Here is a 21,869-nt window from a genome sequence, read left to right as displayed (position 1 = left end):
TCAAGGGCATACCTTGCAGGACGACAGCATGTCTGCTATGGCTTTCCGACTCAGATTGGCCGTTGCAATGATATCCTCTTGCCGACAGGAATTCCCAGCAGCCACTGCCTTTGCTGTGGCCATGGTAATGCCCTTGGTCTTACGAATGAAGTCCTCTGGTGTGGCTGTGCTCTGTGGAGGCTCACTGTTGTCAAACTCCTATGGGAATACGAGCAACGCAAGTCCCAAACTTTAACGATTTTTTTTACAATTTCTTTCACAGGGAAGTAACATCTACTTTCTTAGCAGCTGGAGGGTCCGAGGGACGGTTGGGGCAATTACCATAACACGACTCGGTGGTATACTGCTAAGGCCTCTCTCAATGAACGCAAGTCCTATTGCTTCTCTCACATCCAAGGATGGCACAACACTGGCATCAGTGTACTTGTTTTATGAATTACATTCACATTGGGAGCCAAAGGACAACTCTATTGTGTTAACGTAGCACCTTCCCCTTTTGCAAACAAAATATACAGAAAATCCCATTCTGTGACTGAACACCTGTAGTGTTACATACATTCATCTCCTGTTTTATGTATTCGATCGTTGCTTCGAGGGCGCGAGTTCCACGTGTGGCTTCATCCTCCACGGCTTTCACAGTTTTCAGCAGTGAAGTTACATTTGTAACCATAACCTGCAATAGTCGGAAAATATTTACAACAATTATTTCTTAGAGTATGTTACCTTCGATTTTGAGTGAATAACTTGAATTGCAATGCCATCCAAACAGGGTACGTGTATACCTTGGCTGAGCTCTTGAGTTGGTGCATGGATGCATCATCTGAAGGTTTTCCTGCAGAGCACTTGGTGGCACTCATCAGGTCTGATAGAGCTTTGGCCACATCTTTCACTGCATTGATGAGCACCACCTGTCTCAGAAAATGGCACACAAAATCCAAGATTGTGACCATTTTTTTCCATTGCTACTAGAATTTATCTGAGCAATTGTCTTATGGACGGATGCATTCATATGTACGAGTTCTTATTACTGCATTCAAACCTTGTAAGACTCAAATATCAATCCTGTAGGCCTGTTAAATACCTGTGTCTCTGGGTCATCAGCACCCAGGCTGGCTGCACCAAGCTTCACAGCCTCGGCAAGTTGTGTAATGGTGTCAACCGATGACTGAGCAGCCTCAGCCAGCTTGTCCTGACTAGCTGCAGCGCCGGATACAAGCAGTTTTGTATCCTCTACCAATGCCTTGGCTGTTTTCAGGATATTTTCCCTGTGGAAAGCAGAGAAAATGCCACCAGAAAGGGTTTAAGGTTACCTCTCAAAACACATCAATCACAAACAGAACAAGCAGCTTCGCAGAACAAAACCGGTGGGTGGGTGGGCGGGTCAGCAAGCGATCTCCACAAAGAAGCGTCTCCAACAACTTACTGAAATGGCACGAGGCCTTTATCTCGAGCAGTTATTCAAGATTGAAGGACATAAATACAAGCTTGTTAAGAATATGGCAGAAAGAGCCACCGGACCTGTGTTCAGCAAAGGAGTCATCACTCTCAGCATTGAGTGTGCCAGCAGAGGCAAACATAATGGTGGTGTCGAGGTCTGCAATTATCCCAGCCACAGCGCTTCCCGCTGTGATACAGGCCTGTGTGCCACGGTTCCCTGCCTGCAATGCTGCCAGCACCGATGATACCTGAAAGCAATAAGCACACACAGGTACTGTGCCCATGCAAACTATCCCCATTATAAAAATATATAAACTATAAAATCTCGACAAGACTCTCAGCAAAGATGAACAAATGAAATGTCTTTAAGTTCTATTATAGTGATCTAAGGTTCATGGAGGAGCATGCACATCAATCACATGAAGGACAAAGACATTGGTAGATATCAATTTATTTTATATTAATTACAAGGACTTTAGTAGATATAGGCCAACACATATGGTAAATGGGATTTGAATCTGGTTCCCTGCCTCATGAGCCAGAGGGATATAAGAGACAATGAGGGGAGACTTTAGGAAAGTAAACCTGACTTTAGGAAAGTTAAGAAGGAGCGGGTTACTGTTGGAATACACGCATCATAGATAGGCCAAGGAAAGGCCAAGGACAGAGTGCAGAGTGCACAAGACCAAAAAAGAGAGTAAGTTGAGAGAGTAAGTTGAAAACAGAGAGACCATCGTGTTTGTGATGAGAGAATATCAGTCCTTGCATTTCTACTTCTTTTTGAAAGAGGCAAATGATTTTGTAAACTTTAGAATCTGACGTCGCCAGGAAAGAAAAGTATGAAGCAGGGGCACCTGCCTAAAGGGAAGAACAGTACTTCACTGAGTTATGGATAATGGCCTTGTAGGCCATGTAAAATCCAGATTTACCAGGTAAGGACTGGGCACGGTAGAAGATGTGCAATATGCGGCCGTTTTTGAGGGCCATCAAACCTACAGTACATGCAGTTTTTGAGGGCATACAGTACAGTCAAACCTCACCGTCCACGTGTTCATGGTCTGCGATTTCGTGTATCTGCGCTTACCTTTTAGGCACCCATTCTCTCCCTCTACACCGATATTTCTGCGTACCCGAGGAAAATTGAACACCTCCCACCTTAAACTCGTTCGCTTTTCGTAAGTTTTTAAACACTTTCAATTCTTAAACACTTTTGACGAGGATGCAACATAACAAAAGGAACAGTAGAAAGGAACAAAATAATATTTCTGAAGAAAAGAAGGGTGATCTCTTCTTCTTGGTGTGGTGAAGAAGAAGACCCCTGTTGGTCTGTTGCATCGGGGATTCTTATTGGGGACCATCGACGATATTTGCAACTTCTGCCAGGCCGCTCCACACACAACAAAACACATTATCGAAGACTGCGCGGTCCTGTCTTCACCAAGGCAAGGGCACATCATAATACACGGAAGGCAACTGTTGGTCGCTCTTGCGAGATCAATCACTATACTGTACTGTATAGCTCCTCCAAGCAGAAAAGCCTTTTTATTGATGGTAAATGTTACTTATTTGATCTTATTTTACTCAATTGTTCTTATTTTTCGATTTAAATGTCTTGTTTTTCATTTACTCATGATTTTTGGACTTAATTGTTGAGGCTGGAATACATCTCATTGACTTACATGGTAAAAACTGTTTGCCATTTGCAATTTCGCCATTCGCGGATATTTACAGGAACATAAGCCCCGCGGACTGCGAGGTTTTACTGTATATCACCTGGCCAGAAGAGTTCAACGCAGAAGGTGAGGCCCTCAAGTTGAAGGAATTGAACCACTTATACTTGTGCATACTCAGTAGAGTGCATACCTCTGCCAGGCTGAACAGTTTACCTTTTAAATTGATATATGTGGGAAAATGACATGCCCAGACTAGGAATCAAACTTAGGTTTTGTTATTTTGAAAACATTTCTAAAAAGAAATTCCACTTTGATATTTTGGGGTATTTTGTGTAGCTCAGTGACAAAAAACAAATCTCAATTTAATCCATTTTAGATCCATATCTGGATATTCACCAAAATCTAATCATTCCATCCTTGTCACATACCCAACATCACCAAATTTTGGCTGAATCCATCCATAACTCTTTGAGATATCCTGTTCACAGACAAACAAACAGACAGGGGAGAAAACATAACCTCTGTTCATCTTCGGTGGCGGAGGTAAAGCGAGAACTGGTAGAGGAAGTATGAGGAAAGAGAGGAAGTAAAGCAATTGAAGGAAGTGAATATTTTCCAGCATGAGGAACAAAAGTGTCTACGCTCACACATTTTTTTTTTTTTTTTTTTTTTTAAATACTGAATCGAGGCTCGTGAAAGAGCTGACAACCGCGAGGGAAAGACAGCACAGAGGGACCGCGAGGGAAAGACAGCACAGGGGGACCGCGAGGGAAAGACAGCACAGGGGGACCGCGAGGGAAAGACAGCACAGGGGGACCGCGAGGGAAAGACAGCACAGGGGGACCGCGAGGGAAAGACAGCACAGGGGGACCGCGAGGGAAAGACAGCACAGAGGGACCGCGAGGGAAAGACAGCACAGAGGGACCGCGAGGGAAAGACAGCACAGAGGGACCGCGAGGGAAAGACAGCACAGAGGGACCGCGAGGGAAAGACAGCACAGAGGGACCGCGAGGGAAAGACAGCACAGAGGGACCGCGAGGGAAAGACAGCACAGGGACACCACGAGGGAAAGACAGCACAGAGGGACCGCGAGGGAAAGACAGTACAGTGGGACCGTGAGGGAAAGACAGTACAGTGGGACCGTGAGGGAAAGACAGCACAGTGGGACCGCGAGGGAAAGACAGCACAAAGGGACCACGAGGGAAAGACAGTACAGAGGGACCGCGAGGGAAAGACAGCACAGAGGGACCGCGAGGGAAAGACAGCACAGAGGGACCGCGAGGGAAAGACAGCACAGAGGGACCGCGAGGAAAAGACCGCACAAAGGGAACGCGAGGGAAAGACAGTACAGTTGGGACCGCGAGGGAAAGACAGTACAGTTGGGACCGCGAGGGAAAGACAGCACAGAGGGACTGCGAGGGAAAGACAGCACAGAGGGACCGCGAGGGAAAGAGAGTACAGAGGGACCGCAAGGGAAAGACAGTACAGAGGGACCACGAAGGAAAGACAGCACAGAGGGACCGCGAGGGAAAGACAGCACAGAGGGACCACGAGGGAAAGACAGCAGAGAGGGACCGTGAGGAAAAGACAGCACAAAGGGACCGCGAGGGAAAGACAGTACAGTTGGGACCGTGAGGGAAAGACAGTACAGAGGGACCGCGAGGGAAAGATAGCACAGAGGGACCGCGAGGGAAAGATAGCACAGAGGGACCGCGAGGGAAAGATAGCACAGAGGGACCGTGAGGGAAAGAGAGTACAGAGGGACCGCGAGGGAAAGAGAGTACAGAGGGACCGCGAGGGAAAGACAGTACAGTTGGGACCGCGAGGGAAAGACAGTACAGAGGGACCGCGAGGAAAAGACAGCACAGAGGGACCGCGAGGGAAAGAGAGTACAGAGGGACCGTGAGGGAAAGAGAGTACAGAGGGACCGCGAGGGAAAGAGAGTGCAGAGGGACCGCGAGGGAAAGACAGTACAGTTGGGACCGCGAGGGAAAGACAGTACAGTTGGGACCGCGAGGGAAAGACAGTACAGTTGGGACCACGAGGGAAAGACAGTACAGTTGGGACCGCGAGGGAAAGACAGTACAGTTGGGACCGCGAGGGAAAGACAGTACAGTTGGGACCGCGAGGGAAAGACAGTACAGTTGGGACCGCGAGGGAAAGACAGTACAGTTGGGACCGCGAGGGAAAGACAGTACAGTTGGGACCGCGAGGGAAAGACAGTACAGTTGGGACCCCGCGAGGGAAAGACAGTACAGTTGGGACCGCGAGGGAAAGACAGCACAGAGGCAGCACATCGAGGCTCGTGAAAGAGCTGACAACCGCGAGGGAAAGACAGCACAGAGGGACCGCGAGGGAAAGACAGCACAGGGGGACCGCGAGGGAAAGACAGCACAGGGGGACCACGAGGTAAAGACAGCACCATTTCATGAGGAATGAAAGAACGAAATAAATAATGATTAGCAGAAAGTGAATGGAGAGTTTTTTTGTTGGGAAGAGGGAAGCCAATGGTCGAGTGAAGGTGAAGATGAAAATAGAATGAGATTAGACGAGAGTGGGGATAATAAAAAGCAGTGTAGCCTACTGTGATACCTGAACAAGTCACGCAAAATCTGGAAAGCACTATGCACACGACTTACAGGTACAGCAACAGACACACTCGTGTTTAATAATTAATTAACAGAGATGTAATACCTGAATCGGACATCAAGCAAAATATAATTAAATATGATTGGCAAATTTAGCTTATGGATGAGCAAAGGAATGAGTAATGTAATGGCAAGCGAAACAATACATTATTGACTGGCAGACTAACTTGTCGTAAAGCAAATATGTTTTCAAGCTTGTGATCCCTCTGAGGTATTCAGCTCATTGGTACAACAGCAGGTTGGATAATATAAGCTGAAAATTAATATCGTGTTTTAACTGAAGCAAAAGTGATGCTGAACCTTGTCAGAAACGCTGCGTGCACACTCGATGAGTTCTCGCTTGGTGTAGTCATCGGTGGGGTCTGCCTGCAGCACGTTGGCCTTCTGCACAAGGAGCATGCAACCATGGCCTAGCTCCTGCACTGCGCCGTGCAGTTGCACACCCACCTGAAAAAGAAACCTAAAATCAGAAGGATATAGGGGGCAGGGGAGGGATGAGTCTGGTCTCACCTTTAACTGCCAAAGACAACAACCACTGAGAGGAAGTATGCCAACTCAGCATTTAAGTGACTGTTTTGGATTTGTTTATATCTTGAGGTGACAAGCAACACAAAGTGAGCTTAAAATGCAGAGCTTACAGGGAATGGATCCGTATAATGTGACGCTACGTAACGTAAATTGGCAAAGTAAACCAGAACATTTGCAAAATACAAAATATCATGAGTGGCATAAAATTGGGGAGAGGTGGAGGGAGGAAGACAGGGAGAGGGGGAGGGGAGGGGGAGGGGAGAGAACGAGATTCTCCATAGGGTATTGCCAGGGCCCTATTGTAGAGATGTATACAATAGGTTTCTTGGTACCATTGGACATCATCCCTTATAAAGGGATGATACAACATGTTTCTGCAAGTTAGCAACTCAAAGCGTTGGTTCGCAAAGCATGTTCTGTAGCAATGCACAATAAAGCAGTGTGATTATTATTATTATTATCATTTTTTATATACAGAATCGAGGCGCATGTAAGAGCTAACACATTGAACATGAAAACGTGCACAGACACATAAAACATGCAACGAAGGGAGCGTGAGACAAGCAGCGGAGGGAGAGGGAAGCACACAATCACAACAGTAGACAGCAAGGACGTCGGTAGATCTGTGGAAGGGGGCGGGCTGGGGAGGAGGAAGGGGTACATGGTATAAAGCAAATGAACACTGAGCAAAAGCAAATCTATATGAGAGTGAGGGAGTTTGTTCCAGAGGCGGGAGAAAAGAGGAATGAAGGAGTGAAGGTGAGCAGGGAGTCTTGATTTTGGCAGTTTAACCATAAGAGGGTTGCAGGCAGATCTTGTGCGACCTGTAGGAATATTTGCGGGACAGAGCCCAGAGAGAGCTGGGGGGGCAAGGCCAGAGAGGAGTCGGTAGAAGACGGAAAGACCACCAACCTGCCTGCGGTGAGTGAGTGAGAGGCCCTTGGAGTTAGCTTCATCGCGGGAGATTCCAATGAATCTGAATGCTTTGCTTTCAACAGCGTGAAGACGAGCTAGGTGTGAGGCAGGAGCACCGGCCCAGAGGGGAGAGCAGTATTCCATTGAGCTGCGGATGAAAGCCTTGTACGTGGTGAGGAGCTCAGGTGTGCCAAGGAAGGACTTCACACGACTGAGGATGCCCAGTCGGAAACTGGCTTTGGAGGCCAGATTTGAAATGTGGTTTTCCCAGGAAAGATCATGGCAGATAGTGAGACCCAAAAGTTTGAGTGACAGAACTTCTTGGAGAGGATTATTCAGAAAGTAGATGGGAGGGTTGTCCAGTCGGTCTTTTCGGAGAGACATCGTAAGAGTGTGAGATTTGTCAGGATTGAAAGACATGTTCCACTTGTTTGCCCAGTCTGTGATTTTGTCCAGGTCTGCAGAGAGTGAGGAGGCTGCAGACTGCCGATCTGAGGGATGAAGAATGGAGCGACAGAGAGTAGAGTCATCAGCAAAGAGATAGAGAGGATTTTCAAGAGAGTCAGAGAGATCATTGATGAAGACCAGAAAAAGCACAGGGCCCAGAACACTGCCTTGGGGAACTCCAGCCTGAACAGGAAGAGGAGATGAGAGAAACCCATTCAGGGCCACACGTTGACTACGACGAGAGAGGAAGTCCGCCAGCCATGCGTGGAGATTTAAAGAGGGGAGAAGAGGGGGGGGAGGGGAGAAGAGGGGGAGGGTGGAGGGGGGAGGGGGGAGGGGAGAAGAGGGGGGAGGGGGAGGGGGAGGGAAGGAGAGGGGGGAGGGGGAGGGGGAGGGATGGCAGGGGGAGAGCGGTGGGAGGAGGGAGGGGGAGGGGAGGGGAGGGGGGAGGAGGGGAGGGGGAGGGGGGGAGGGGGGAGGCGGAGGAGAGAGGGGGTGGGGGAGGGGGAGGGGGAGGGGGGGGTTTTGGATGGGGGAAGACAAGAGATGGTGGTGAACAGCTGTTTTAAAGACCTGGAGGGAGGAGAGGGATTGAAGAGAGTGTGGGAGTTTGTTCCAGAGGTGGGAGAAAAGAGGAATGAAGGAGTGAAGGTGAATTGGGAGTCTTGATTTTGGCAGTTTCACCAGAAGAGGGTTGCTGGCATATCTTGTGCGTCCTGCAGGAATATTTGAGGGACAGAACACAGACACAGAGCAGGGGGAGCAAGGCTGGAGAGGAGTCGGTATAAGACATGAAGACCACCTACCTGCCTGCAGTGAGAGAGAGGGAAAGGCCCTCAGAATCATCTTCATCGCGGGAGATTCCAATGATTCTGAATGCTTTGGTTTTAACCGCGTGAAGCCGAGCTAGGTGTGAGGCAGGAGCACCAGCCCAGAAGGGAGCAGTATTCCATTGAGCTGCGAATGAAAGTGTTGTCTGTGGTGAGGAGCTCAGAAGTGCCCAGAAAGGACTTCGCACGACGGAGGATGCCCAGTCGGCGACTGGCTTTGGAGGCCAGCTTGGAAATGTTGTTTTCCGAGAAAAGCTCATGGCAGATAGTGAGACCCAAAAGCTTGAGTGACAGAACTTCTTCAAGAGGAAATCAGAAAGTAGATGGGAGGGTTGTCCAGACGGTCTTTTCGGAGAGACAAAGTGAGAGTGTGAGATTTGTCAGGATTGAAAGACATGTTCGACTTGTTTGACCGGTGTGTAATTTGGTCTAGGTCTGCAGAGTGTGAAGAGGCTGCTGCCTGCCGATCTGAGCATTGGGATATGGAGAGGCAGTGAGTGGAGTCATTAGCAAAGAGATAGAGAGGATTTTCCAGAGAGTCGGAGAGATCATCAATGAAGACCAGAAAAAGCACAGGGCCCAGAACACTGCCTTGAGGAACTCCAGCCTGAACAGGAAGGGGGAGATGAGAGAATTCCATTCAGGGCCACACGTTGACTGCGACCGGTGAGGACGCCTGCAAGCCACGCGTGGAGATGTTCATGGATACCATAAGAGGAGAGTTTGGTGAGCAGAGCGGGGTGCCAGACCATATGTCAAGGGAGACAGCTCTGATTTCCTGTTTGGCATTGAGGATCTCCATCCATTGTTGCGACAACAGCAGCAGCATGTCCACAGTAGAGTGACCTGGTCTGAATCCAAATTGATGAGCCGAGATCAAGCCATTGGAGAAGAGGAAGGATTTGATGTCAAAAGCGATGATGGATTCCATGACCTTTCTGATTATTGGGAGCAGGCTGATTGGTCTGTAAAAGTGTGTAAAAGATTGAAAAATCTTCGTCATATAACCATCTGAAGGAATGTTTTAAAGTGAAAAACTTCAGCTAAATTAATCTGATACAATGTTTCATTCCTGTGTGACAATCTATATGAGGAGGCTTGTGCCCATTAATTATGGAATCTCACCTGGTGTATCAGTTGGAAAAGCTATGGAATGTAAAGTAACAGTTGCCGGAAGTGACACGTAAAAGCAATATTGTCATGCAAACTGTGTACATGATGTAACATTTAGCTCACGTCGTGGATACGAAAGTGTTGATACTGTATATATAACAAGCAGAGTAGTGCCAAGAATAATGATGATAATGATGATGATGATGATCACGATTTAGGCAAAATTCAGTTCAGTGCCAGGTGGAAAAATGAAGGCAGAGACAATTTATCAAACAAACACGTAAATGATGATGGAAATGAGAGAAATGGTTTGCTCTGGCTTCGTGGAATGCGCAACTCCAACATTAGCAGTCTGTCTTCTACTGCCTCCTCTCTGGCCTAGTCCCCCCAGCCCTGTTTGTGCTCTGTCCCCCAAGTACTCCTACAGGTCGCACAAGATCTGCCAGCAACCCTCTTATGGTTAAATTGCCAAAATCAAGACTCTATGCTCACCTTCACTCTTTCATTCCTCTTTTCTCCCACCTCTGAAACAAACTCCCTCACTCTCTTCAATCCCACTCCTCCCTCCAGGTCTTTAAAACAGCTGTTCACCACCATCTCTTATCTTTCCCCATCAAAAACCTTGATCATTTCTACCCCTGTTAATTCACCCCAGATCCACTTTTCTGAAATACCGACTTTCTTCCTGGAAGTCCGAGCTGTGTCCATGTGTTGTTTTTTTTTACCTCTCCCACCCCACTCCCCTTTCCCATGTCTCCTCCCCCCCCAAGCCCTCTCCCTCCCACAGATCTCCCGATGTCCCTGCTCTCAAATGTTGTACTTGTGTGCTTCCCCCTCTCTCCCCATCTCGTCTCCCGTTCCCTTTATTTTGTATCACGTATCAGTTTTTTTTTTGTCATTAATGTTAGCTCTTACACGAACCTCGATCTTGTATACAAAAAAAACAAAAAAAACATGCAAGCTGGGGCATGAGGAAGTTAGTGCCGGTGAGACCTACATCTTTGCTTTCCGCAGCCAAAGCCGCTGGCCTGCTCTGCTTGGCAAGCTGCGTGTACTCTGTAGTCAATTGGCTCGCCAGTGGTCCCAGCTCTTTGGGATAGCTAATCGACTTGGTGACCTGCAGAGAGAGTAATCGAAATAAATGTACACTCCACGATACATTTCATCACTGACCTTGTGTATAATACATACAACGTACTCCTGACAGCACAATGTAAAGTATAGGGCACACTGTTACAGCTGGAGAATTAAAATAAAAGAAGAAGACGTCATGCAGAGCACGATTCTTGCAAAATCCACTCCCCCCCCCCCCCCCCCCGCCAAAAGTTGCCATAGATACATCAAATTGTCCATTTCATTTTTTTTTTTTTTTTTTTTTTTTTTTTTTTTGTATACAATATCGAGGCTCGTGAAAGAGCGAACATTAATCACACAGAAAGACAAACCGACACATAAAACATATAACATAGGGAGCGGTAGACAAGATGGGGAGAGAGGAGGAAGGACACAAACACAACATTTGAGAGCAAGGACCGAGAGACATGGAGACATCGAGAGATCTGAGAGAGGGCGAGGGCTTTGGGGGGGGGGGGGGGGGGGGCGTGGGAAGGGGGCAGTGGGAGAGGTATAAAACATATGGACACTGCCAGGACTTCCAGGAAAGAAGTTGGAATTTCAAACAAGGTGGATCTGGGGTGAATTAGCGGGGGTAGAAAAGATCAAGGTTTTGGATGGGGGAAGATAAGAGATGGTGGTGAACAGCTGTTTTAAAGACCTGGAGGGAGGAGTGGGATTGAAGGGAGTGAGGGAGTTTGTTCCAGAGGCGGGAGAAAAGAGGAATGAAAGAGTGAAGGTGAGCGGAGAGCCGAGATTTCGGCAGTTTAACCATCAGAGGGTTGCTGGCAGATCTTGTGCGACCTGTAGGAATATTTGGGGGACAGAGCACAGAGAGAGCTGGGGGTGCAAGGCCGGAGAGGAGTCGGTAGAAGACAGAAAGACCACCTACCTGCCTGCGGTGAGTGAGTGAAAGGCCCTCAGAGATAGCTTCATCGCGGGAGATTCCAATAATTCTGAAAGCTTTGGTTTCAACAGCGTGAAGCCGAGCTAGGTGTGAGGCAGGAGCACCGGCCCATAGGGGAGAACAGTATTCCATTGAGCTGCGGATGAAAGCCTTGTATGTGGTGAGGAGCTCAGGTGTGCCGAGGAAGGACTTCGCACGACGGAGGATGCCCAGTCGGCGACTGGCTTTGGAGGCCAGCTTGGAAATGTGGTTTTCCCAAGAAAGATCATGGCAGATAGTGAGACCCAAAATCTTGAGCGACAGAACTTCTTGGAGAGGATTGTTGAGAAAGTAGATGGGAGGGTTGTCCAGTCGATCTTTTCGGAGAGACATAGTAAGAGTGTGAGATTTGTCAGGATTGAAAGACATGTTCCACTTGTTTGACCAGTCTGTGATTTTGTCCAGGTCTTCAGAGAGTGAGGAGGCAGCAGACTGCCGATCTGAGGGAAGAGGAATGGAGCGGCAGAGAGTGGAGTCATCAGCAAAGAGATAGAGAGGATTTTCGAGAGAGTCAGAGAAATCATTGATGAAGACCAGAAAAAGCACGGGGCCCAGAACACTGCCTTGGGGAACTCCAGCCTGAACAGGAAGAGGAGATGAGAGAAACCCATTCAGGGCCACACGTTGACGACGACTAGAGAGGAAGTCCGCCAGCCATGCGTGGAGATTTCCATGGATACCAAAGGAGGAGAGTTTGGTGAGCAGAGCGGGGTGCCAGACCGTGTCGAAGGCACGTGATATGTCGAGGGAGACTGCTCTAATTTCCTGTTTGGCATTGAGGACCTCCATCCATTGTTGAGACAGCAGAAGCAGCATGTCCAGAGTAGAGTGACCTGGTCTGAAACCAAATTGATGATCAGAGATCAAGCCATTGGAGAAGAGGAAATATTTCATATCAGAAGCAATGATGGATTCCATGACTTTGCTGATAATTGGGAGAAGGCTGATTGGTCTGTAGTTGCTAGGATCTGTTTTTGCACCTTTTTTGTGCAAAGCGGTGATGTTGGCTGATTTCCAAGCAGATGGCAGTTGACCTTGAGCAAAAGAGAGGGTGAAGAGAACAGAGAGAGGGTGAGATAGAGCAGCAGAGCAGGATTTTAGGACCCGTGGGCTGATGCCGTCGGGTCCAGTTGCAGAATCAGAGTCGAGGGTTGACAGAAACTTTTCCACCTTGTCAGGAGGAAAGGACACGGAGTCCAGGAGCAGCAGGGTACGACTGGGTATGGTGGGTACAGAGAGGGATGGGTTTGGGACACAAGATTTAGAGGCAAACACAGAGTTGAGGCATTCAGCTTTTTCACGTGCGGAGTCAGCTGTGTAGCCGTTTGAGGTAAGGGAGGGGATGGAGGGGGAACAAACACCAGAAACGGATTTGACCAGACGCCACCAGGATTTGGAAGAGGGAGACAGATAAGAGAGTTCGGTCTTGAGAACGGAGAGATATTGTTTCCTGGCTCTCCTGAGGGTGGACACACACTTGTTTCGGGCTTTATGAAAGGAAATGAGATTTCCTTCCGTTGGATTTGCTTTCCAGGAGACGAAGGCAAGTTGTTTCTGGGCAACAGCCTCACCACAAGATTCCGTGTACCATGGACGGGAGGAAGGGTATGACAACTGAAGACGAGATGGGATAAATCTGTGCATGAGAGAGAGCAATTTACTTTGGAAGAATTCCCAGGATGAGTTGATGTCAGAGGTGGTAGAGATGGGAGACCAGTCCAGATGATTGATGGCTGCCTGAAGACCGTGCCAGTTGGCCTGAGTGAAATGCCAGACTCGTCGACGCTGAGCAGGCTCCCTGAGGATGGTCAGAGAGATGTCCACTTTAACAAGGACATGATCAGATGTTCCGATCGGAGCAGAAGAAGAGCAGCAGACATTTTCAGGGAAGTTAGTCATAACCAAGTCCAGAAGAGAAGATGTTCCGTTGACTGAGATCCGGGTCGGGAAATTGACAGATTGTGTCAGTCCCAGTGAGTCGCAGAAGTCCTTTGCTGAGGAGCCATGGCTGGTGAGAGAGGTACCCACACCCAGCCAACTGGCATGATGACAGTTGAAATCACCACATATGAGGAAGAGAGAGTTGGGATGAGTAGATAGAAGTTGGTCCATATCATCAGACAGCGAGATGTAGATGGAGTCATCACTGTTTGGTGGACGGTACAACACACATATGAACAAGAGGTGGGAGCGAAGGGGAAGCCGTAGCCAGAGGTATTCCTGGGGGTGAGGTGGAGAGAGTGCAGTGCAGGGCGAGTGAGGAAGAGAGTTTTTGATAAAGATAGCAACCCCGCCTCCAGGACGAGGCTCAGGTCTATCATACCGGAGGAGGGAGTAGCCCGGGAGAGATACTATGGAATCAGAGACATCATAAAGGAGGAAAGTTTCTGTTAAGCAGATCACGTCTGGTTTGACAGAAGCAACCTGTATGGAGAGATCGGTTAAGTTTGAACGAAGGCCCCGGATGTTTGAGGTCCATACCGTTAATGAAGAGGAAGGGGGAGCATCAGATACAGAACAGGGGGGAGGAGGGGTAGGGTAAGATGTGGAAGAGGTGGAAGAGGTAGGGAGAGCTGTTGAAGGTGTGTCAGAGATTTCAGAATAGCTCGGAGAAAGGGAAGGATGGGGCGGACAAAAGGTTTGATGGTGATTGGGTGAGCCACAATGAGGTGTTATTTGAGGAGGGGGAAGAGCGAGGCAGAAGGTTGGGGGAGATGGAGGTGAGAGATGTCATTAAGATTTAAATTGACGATCTTAATCAAAGCTCAGGCCAATTGGATTAAAATTGATGATTTTTCAGATGAAAATTGATATTTAAGTTTGACCTTGAGTTTACCTTGTCTTTTGACCTCAACAATAGTTGATTTCCCAATTCAGTGATGCACTATGAAATTGCTGTTTAATTTTCAAGTCAATCCGATGAAAATTGATATTAGAAGTTTGACCTTGAGTTGACCTTTGACTTTTTCACCTCAAAAATAGTTGGTTTCCCAATTCAGTGACAGTATGCAATTGCTGTTTAATTGTCAAGTTAATAGGATGAAATTTTCAGATGAAATGAAATTTCAGATGAAAATTTTTTGATGAAAGTTTTCAGATGAAAATTGATGATTCTAGAAGTTTGACCTTGAGTTGACCTTTGGCCTATTGACCTAAAAATAGTTTCCCAATTTAATGACTGAATATGCAAATGCTGTTCAATTGTCAAGTCAATCGGATGAAAAATTACAATTTGGGGAATTTCACCTCAAGATGACCTTTGACCTCAAAATCAATAGGCTTCTTCCTTATGACCAACTCTACCATCTGGTGAAGTTTCGTGAAGATCGGTTTAAAATTGCGACCTGTAGGCGATTGACAGACAGAGAAACAGACAGACAGATGGAATAACGCACAAGACCAACCAATCAATATCCATGAAAAATTCTTGATTTTGGAAGTAATAAAAACCCATAATTTAGAGCATGGATATGATGCAAATCCTGCGCCGGTATTGTTCCAGCATAATTAGGCTGGCCATGCGGCTTTACATTCAGTCTATGTGTGTTGTGCAAGTTCATTCAAACACAACACATAACGAAAGGTTCAATCGTTAGATTTGTATATGCAGCTTTGGACTTCCCCACTCCACTAAATGCAGACGTACCAGCAGACAGAGGGCCTAATACAGTTGAATTAGAAGAGGAATTAACAAAAGCTGATAATTAGCAAGTGATGATAACACTGATGTATTTGCTAAGAACCGGAGAAATGTGAACCGGAGAAAAGTGATTTTGAATCGATGTGACCATGACAATTGTGATGCTTCCGATTGTGAACACAGTGATTACCATCTCCTGAGAAGTCACGGCAATGGCTTTAGCAGTCTTCACCATAACGGTCTGGTAGTCCACGTAGCTACCCTCAACATCCACGTCTGACCCATCATCAAGCTGCGGAAAAACACAAAATAAATCAGGCAAAAAGACAAATACGTAACGACTGTAGAGAATGTAAAAAAGTGACAACGAAATGGCACGACGAGGAGAAGGTAATGATGTGATTATTATCGAGGGAAGAAATGGGAGTGAGGATGGCAAAAGCTGGGAATTTAAGGTGTTTATTAAGCCTCAACCTATAGCATTGGGGAAGGTTCTTGTGGAGTTTGTTTCTACAATCAGCACACCCAATTTTTAATGCTAACACAGTTTCTTAGACCCCGAGAAGTACTAAACCAACATTTAGAAAAGTATTAGTATTTTTTTTTTCTTCCTGCTCTCCCAACATTCCAAATTTCCGAGCTCTATTTTACAACTGGATGGAACTTTCAGAATAAAAATTTGCATCAATAATAGGAATAAAAGTATGCCGAGTTGACAAAATTTATTTGAATTTGAGCGAATTTTAAGGTCATGACCCAATTAGTCATTTAATATTCTTCACCAAAACTCGACCAAGGTTTGACCATCAGAATAACATTGCCTTCTCTAGATAACTTGCAGAAAGGCGCATTTATGCTTCATTTACATCATACCACTCCAAGATAAAGGTCAAGGTCAAATGGTGGTCTGAAACAACCTGTTTTTTTTCTCATCGCCCAATTTTGCCAATGCGGAATCTCAAAGACCGCTTGATCTTCCAACATACTTTTGCATGCTGGAAGTTGTTCACCTTGTATTAGCCTGGTGTTGGCTTAATGGTTATGGTGCTGGCTTGGGATCCCAGGATCCTGTGTTCAAATCCCGGTGGAACGTTGAATTAGCACCAGGAGGGTTGACTGTCATCTTTCTGAGGTCGGCAAATTGAGTAGCAGCTCACTGGTAATTGGAGCTCTGCATCAGCGGCACAAACGTGCTTCCAGAGAAATGAGACAAACCAGCAGCCACCGGCTGCATACAAAAACAACAACCTAATATTTGATTTGCATCCTACTTTTCTGGATTGTGACCGAATTAACAAAAAAATAACACCTTTTTGATTATAACATGAATAATTTTCCTCAGATTTCCATGAAGTTGAGTTTTATGGATAAATTGTCGATAGGGAGACATTTTCTTAATTTATACTCCATCCCAAAATCTTGTGACGGTCAAGGTCATACGGTGGTCCGAAAGAAATATGGCCATCATTGGATCGCGGCCAAAGGGTAAGTCATGGGAGATCGCTGATGGCCGAGTTTCTTCTGGCCTTGTTTTTGGATCAAGAACTGAGATTGATGCAATTTTTTTGAGATGTGAGTATTAACCGAACCCAACTTTGTCTCCAAAATGTACCGTTGCAATAGGCCATTTCAATTAAAAAAAAAAATGAATCTTTGTATTACAATCTATACTTGTGCCAGGTTTGGTTGAAACCTCTTCAATAGGTCAAGTTATCGAATTAACAAATCTTTTCAATTATAGGGCACATAACCTTTTGACAATTTGAACCCAACATTTAATCAGTTCATCATTGTTGGTGTCTTAATGGTTAGAGCATCTGCTCTGGGTCCGGAGGAGGAGGCGGGAGGGGGGGGGGGGAGAAGGAGGGGGTGGAGGGAAGGGGGGGAGGGGGTGGGGGTGGTGCTTTGGACCACGGTCGAGTCATACCAAAGACTTCAAAAATGGCACAGGCTGCATCCTTGCTTGATGCTCAACATTTAAAAGAATAGAGCATGGACAAAAAACCACAGGATGGTAATAATGACAGAGGCTTTGAATGAACGAATGAACAGGCTTTGATGGGTCAAATGGCCTCCTCCTGCATCGAAGTTTCTTGTAAGGGAACAAATTTTCAATTATTGTCTTACAGTACATACTGCACTTGGGTAAGGATTCGGATACCCTTGCGAATGGTTCAGTGAATGTGCAGAGTATCGTTGAGAGAGGGGAAGACAAATGATGAATTGCGAAAGATGATGGGAATAGAGCCTGTGATGGATGCTGTGAAGAGGAACAGGTTGAGGTGGTTTGGTCATGTGTTGAGGAAGAATGAAAGTGACTGGTTGAGAAGAGTGATGGAAATGAATGTAGAGAGGAAGTAGAGGACGGGGACGGGGAAGACCGAGAAAGACTTGGCTAAAGATGGTGGAAGAAGAAATGCGGGCAAGGGGGTTAACAAGGAGAGATGCAGAAAATAGGGCAAAATGGAGAAGATTGTCATGAGGACCGCAAGGCTAACCCCGCTCTAGCAGGGAAAATGGCCTTAAAATGCCTGTTGTTGTTGCTGTTGTTGTTGTAGTAGTACATACTGTACTTGCTCAACATTTGGATGAACTAAGTTATGGGGGCACTGTATCAGCAGTACTGCCATGCCCCTGCAATAACTAATGCCAAGCCATAGCCAACCGAGCCGGGTTTACAATGGCAACAGGCACATACTCAGGAGGGGCACATAACGACCAAAATTGTTACTTTTAAAAAACAATTTACTTGAAAGGTGTATAGATATACAGTGCCTTAACATAAAAAGTTAACATAAAAGTGCTGTTGTTCTACAATGGTAACACATATATGTATATGAATGAATGAATGATCGTTTTAATACCATTTTTCCCCACTAGAGTGGGGGTTAGCCTTGCGGGCCCCGTGACAATCATGGTTCTTTTTTTGAGGCAGTTTTTATGGCCGGATGCCCTTCCTGACGCCAACCCTTGGTCGCCTCTTACGATGCGCAGGGATACGGTGTACCTATTCTAAATCGGGGTACACACCGTGATCATTCATCCCAGCAAGCTGGTACTCAATTTCCCGACCTCGGAAGGATGACAGGCTGAGAGAACCCTCCTGGCGTTAATTCAGCGATCGACCGGGATTCTAAATCAGGATCCTAGGATCCCAAGCCGGCACCCTAACCACTAAGCCAACACCAGGCTTTAACACATATATGTATAGAAATACCAATAAATAAAATCTGACCTGCTGTACTCTTACCTCACATTTATCTTCATCGTACACACATCTCCCATCCACCTGCCCTTTAATGTTATCAAACACAAAGGTTTCAACACCAGTCTGCAAACCAAAACTCTACCTTCAGGTGTTTATGGAAATGATAACGTGAATCGGCAAAAAAAAAAATCCGGAGATCAATCGTCAGTCAAATAATAAAATCAATTGATTATATCGATAAGTGTATTGACTCGTGACGTTTGAGCTTCTCTCTGGTCCTCACCTGGCTGAGCGCCTCATGGAGGGATTCCACAACGCTGCTCTCTGGTCCTACTTCTGCCGGCGATTCATTCAATGTTTCCCTCAAGTCCTCCACTGCATCACGCATGAGTTGCGCCGCTTCATCAATGGCGACGTGGGCGTGTGACTGTCGAAAGTAGATGAACAGTCGGTATTCTCCTCAAATTATGAATACATCTCTCCGAGGCCCATCCTCAAAGGAGTCTTTTAGATAGTACAATATTCAAACATACAAAATATTATTTGTCATATCATCTTTACACTTTTTATGAGCTAGATGAAATGACAAATCTAAACGACAGGCCTAATGATGGATTGCACATTAATGTATGAAATTGCTACATTATGAATCCCCCAGCATGTGCACCACAGGGGGAAAAAGGCTAAAAACTCATCCGTGTTAAGAAAAAAAAAATCCACACAAGTTTATTAGTTTACCCAGCCATTAATCACTTCAAGACCATTCAAAAGATCCCAAATGCTTCCATTCTGACCACAGCTGATCCACATCACTTAACAGCCTATCTAAGTGATACATACTTGGGAGCGATTCAGCAAAAAGAAAAACACAAGACGAAGAAGGGGATAATGGAGTATAGGGTAGAAAAGGGAAATGAGGTTGGAAACGCCTTCATTCCCGGATTTATGACTTCCTCCACTCACGTAGTCAATGCCTTCGTATCAATGGAACCCACACCTCTTCCAGTGAAGGTTACATTGTCCCAACGCAGTGATTTGGGCCCAGTCACGTTCCTCAGCTATATCAATGACCTCTCTGATACTCTGGTTCCACTGATAGTCAGACAGCAACTGTATCACTCTGCTGATCTGGAAATGATTAAATGTTCATTTAATATATGGAACATGTCCTCCAATCCTGGAAAAATCTCAGTCTCATCCTTTCTCTCTGGAACGATCATCAAATTAACCCACCCATCTATTTCCATAACTGTAAGAGATCGTCTCTTGAACTTCTACACTTCATCATCAGCTATGGCTTCTCCTGAGCTGACCATGTAGCAAAGCTGACTTCCAAAGCCAGCTGCAGACTGGGCATCCTTCATCGTTCTTTAAATAAATCAGTACTCGCAGCCTACAAGGCTTTTGTCCGTCACACAAGGGAGTACTGCTTAGCAATCCCCCCCCCCTTCCACTCCAACCTCCTCCCTCCCGATGGGCCAGCTCACCAGCATCACATCTTTAGATTCTGTAAAATATGAAGCTTTAACATTATTAGCATCTTCCTTGCTAAGGTTGAAGTGAGTTTTTACCCTATCATGGCCTCTCTGTCTGTCTTGTACCACCTCTCCTCCAGTCAAGCAACCTCTGCTCTCTCAGCCTTTGACACCGCCCAACAAGACACCAGGATGCATGCATTATTCCAGTAACCCTTCCTGGTTGAACTTCCAAAATACAGTCTGACTACACACCTCAAGTCTTGTGTTCCTCACTTCTCTCGTATGTAAGACTCGCTATCCCGAGGCTGTACTATTCCACTATTCCTTCCATAATTTCCAAAGCAGGCGGTGCACCATCATCTCACGTCATCTCTCATCCTTACCACAATCCTTATTACCTTCTGTGACCCAAGCTACCTAGTACAACCCTCTTACTTGCAGATTGCTGTGTTTCCTCCCCTACTCTTTTACTGTTCATTCATTCTCTTGCATGTAGTGTCCAGCTGTGGCACTAATGCTCCACTGTCAGTTCATTGCCTTTTTACCCTCTGTCACCTCGCTCTTCCATGACCCTCAATTCCGTAAAGAAAAACAAAAAGAGAGGGGAGGAAAGGAGTGGTATTCTGGATTGCTGAAGGGTGGGGAGTTGGGGGTGAATGGGGTGGAGGGGTCAAATTTCTACCGTATTGTTGAACTGTATGTAAGACGCAGATGGTCCTAATTAACTAAAGACAAGGAATTTATAGTTCTATAGGAAATCTCTGGAAACTTGTGAATGGTTTTCAAGTACACGTGTCTAATTGATTACTCCCTCGTCAATTAGGCAAGCATTTAACACAGGTGAAACCTGGAGAAAAATATATTGTGTGGGAGCATGGTGATAACATAAGGATGAAGTTAAAGACAAAGCAAGAAACAATGTTGTGATACAACAAGCTGAAAGCGAACAGCAAAGTGCAGAAAAACAATCATAAACTTTCTGCTGACCACTGGATTCGTGCTCCCAACAAAGATAAACCCAGCACAACATTATATAATTACCATTGTGTGCTTATTACAAAATGTCGCAAAATATTACCAGTCTCTGGCAAACCATTGCGAAACTGGAAGTTTTGTGGAAAGTCCCCAATTTCCTGGTGTGAAAACTTTCAGATCAAGTTGACTCAAGGTGGGAGAAAATACAATAACTTTTGTTTGTAATTTATGTTGAGATCTCCAAGTCCAGTGGTCAAAAAGGATTAGTTTGATTGTCACATAACACAATGACCATTTGCAGAAAGATCATTTGCTGTTGGTTAGTGGCACAGATAAGAGCTCGTAGGTACAATTACACGCCGCTCATCACGCAAAGTACTTGACTGAATGGACACTATGGCATATGGTGACAGAGCATCTGCGAATGGAACACAATAGGCAATACAAAAGAAGAAGAGTTTCTGCATGACAGAAAAAAAAAGAATAATTCTTTCTTGTAAAAGAGTGGACAGGAAATTACATCACAATGAAGTGGATGGTAAGTTGTTACATGCTCTTCAATAAATGATCCAATGACAAGGCAAGAAGAAAGATGCTACAGTGAGGTAGCAGAGGATAAGAAATCGGATTGGTTGAGAAGGTTAGGTGTGGCTCAGATTGAGAGGAAATTTCACGAAGTGTGAGGTTAAAGTAATCTTGCAGAGTGTCTGGGACAGAAACAAAGGAAGGTTTGATGGAGTCGATTGTCTGGATCGAAATACAAACCATCTGAGAGCAGTCGTGATCATTATCCCGGCCATGAAAGTGAAGCGCATAATCCTGAACAAGAGGGAATGGAAAAGGTCATGGCAGCTGTAAACCACCGGAATCTCCACCTGCCATCGCACCGTTCATAATAACTTACCACTTCATGAAGCT

At 46.0% G+C, this 21,869-nt stretch overlaps 1 protein-coding gene across 2 annotated transcripts in view; it reads right to left on the bottom strand.

Moving 5' to 3' along the window:
• LOC137420825 (talin-2) overlaps positions 1-21,869 on the bottom strand; it is a 432,847-nt gene that overhangs the window by 25,487 nt on the left and 385,491 nt on the right. The window contains exons 42-51 of one of the 2 annotated variants that reach the window (XM_068106240.2): positions 21,717-21,770; positions 18,782-18,925; positions 15,481-15,582; positions 10,589-10,708; positions 6,059-6,205; positions 1,519-1,685; positions 1,082-1,265; positions 783-908; positions 557-673; positions 13-198 (exon numbers count right to left, since the gene is read on the bottom strand). In XM_068106240.2, coding sequence (XP_067962341.2) covers positions 13-198; positions 557-673; positions 783-908; positions 1,082-1,265; positions 1,519-1,685; positions 6,059-6,205; positions 10,589-10,708; positions 15,481-15,582; positions 18,782-18,925; positions 21,717-21,770 — 1,347 coding nt within the window. The remainder of the gene's footprint in view (positions 1-12; positions 199-556; positions 674-782; positions 909-1,081; positions 1,266-1,518; positions 1,686-6,058; positions 6,206-10,588; positions 10,709-15,480; positions 15,583-18,781; positions 18,926-21,716; positions 21,771-21,869) is intronic. The other variant, XM_068106243.2, reaches the window with a different exon arrangement.

Source organism: Myxine glutinosa, chromosome 2, assembly GCF_964187855.1.
Source record: "Myxine glutinosa chromosome 2, kmMyxGlut1.1, whole genome shotgun sequence".
Taxonomy (NCBI): domain Eukaryota; kingdom Metazoa; phylum Chordata; class Myxini; order Myxiniformes; family Myxinidae; genus Myxine; species Myxine glutinosa.
Note: the sequence above shows the minus strand (reverse complement) of the source record. Positions and strands in the feature narration are given on the sequence as shown.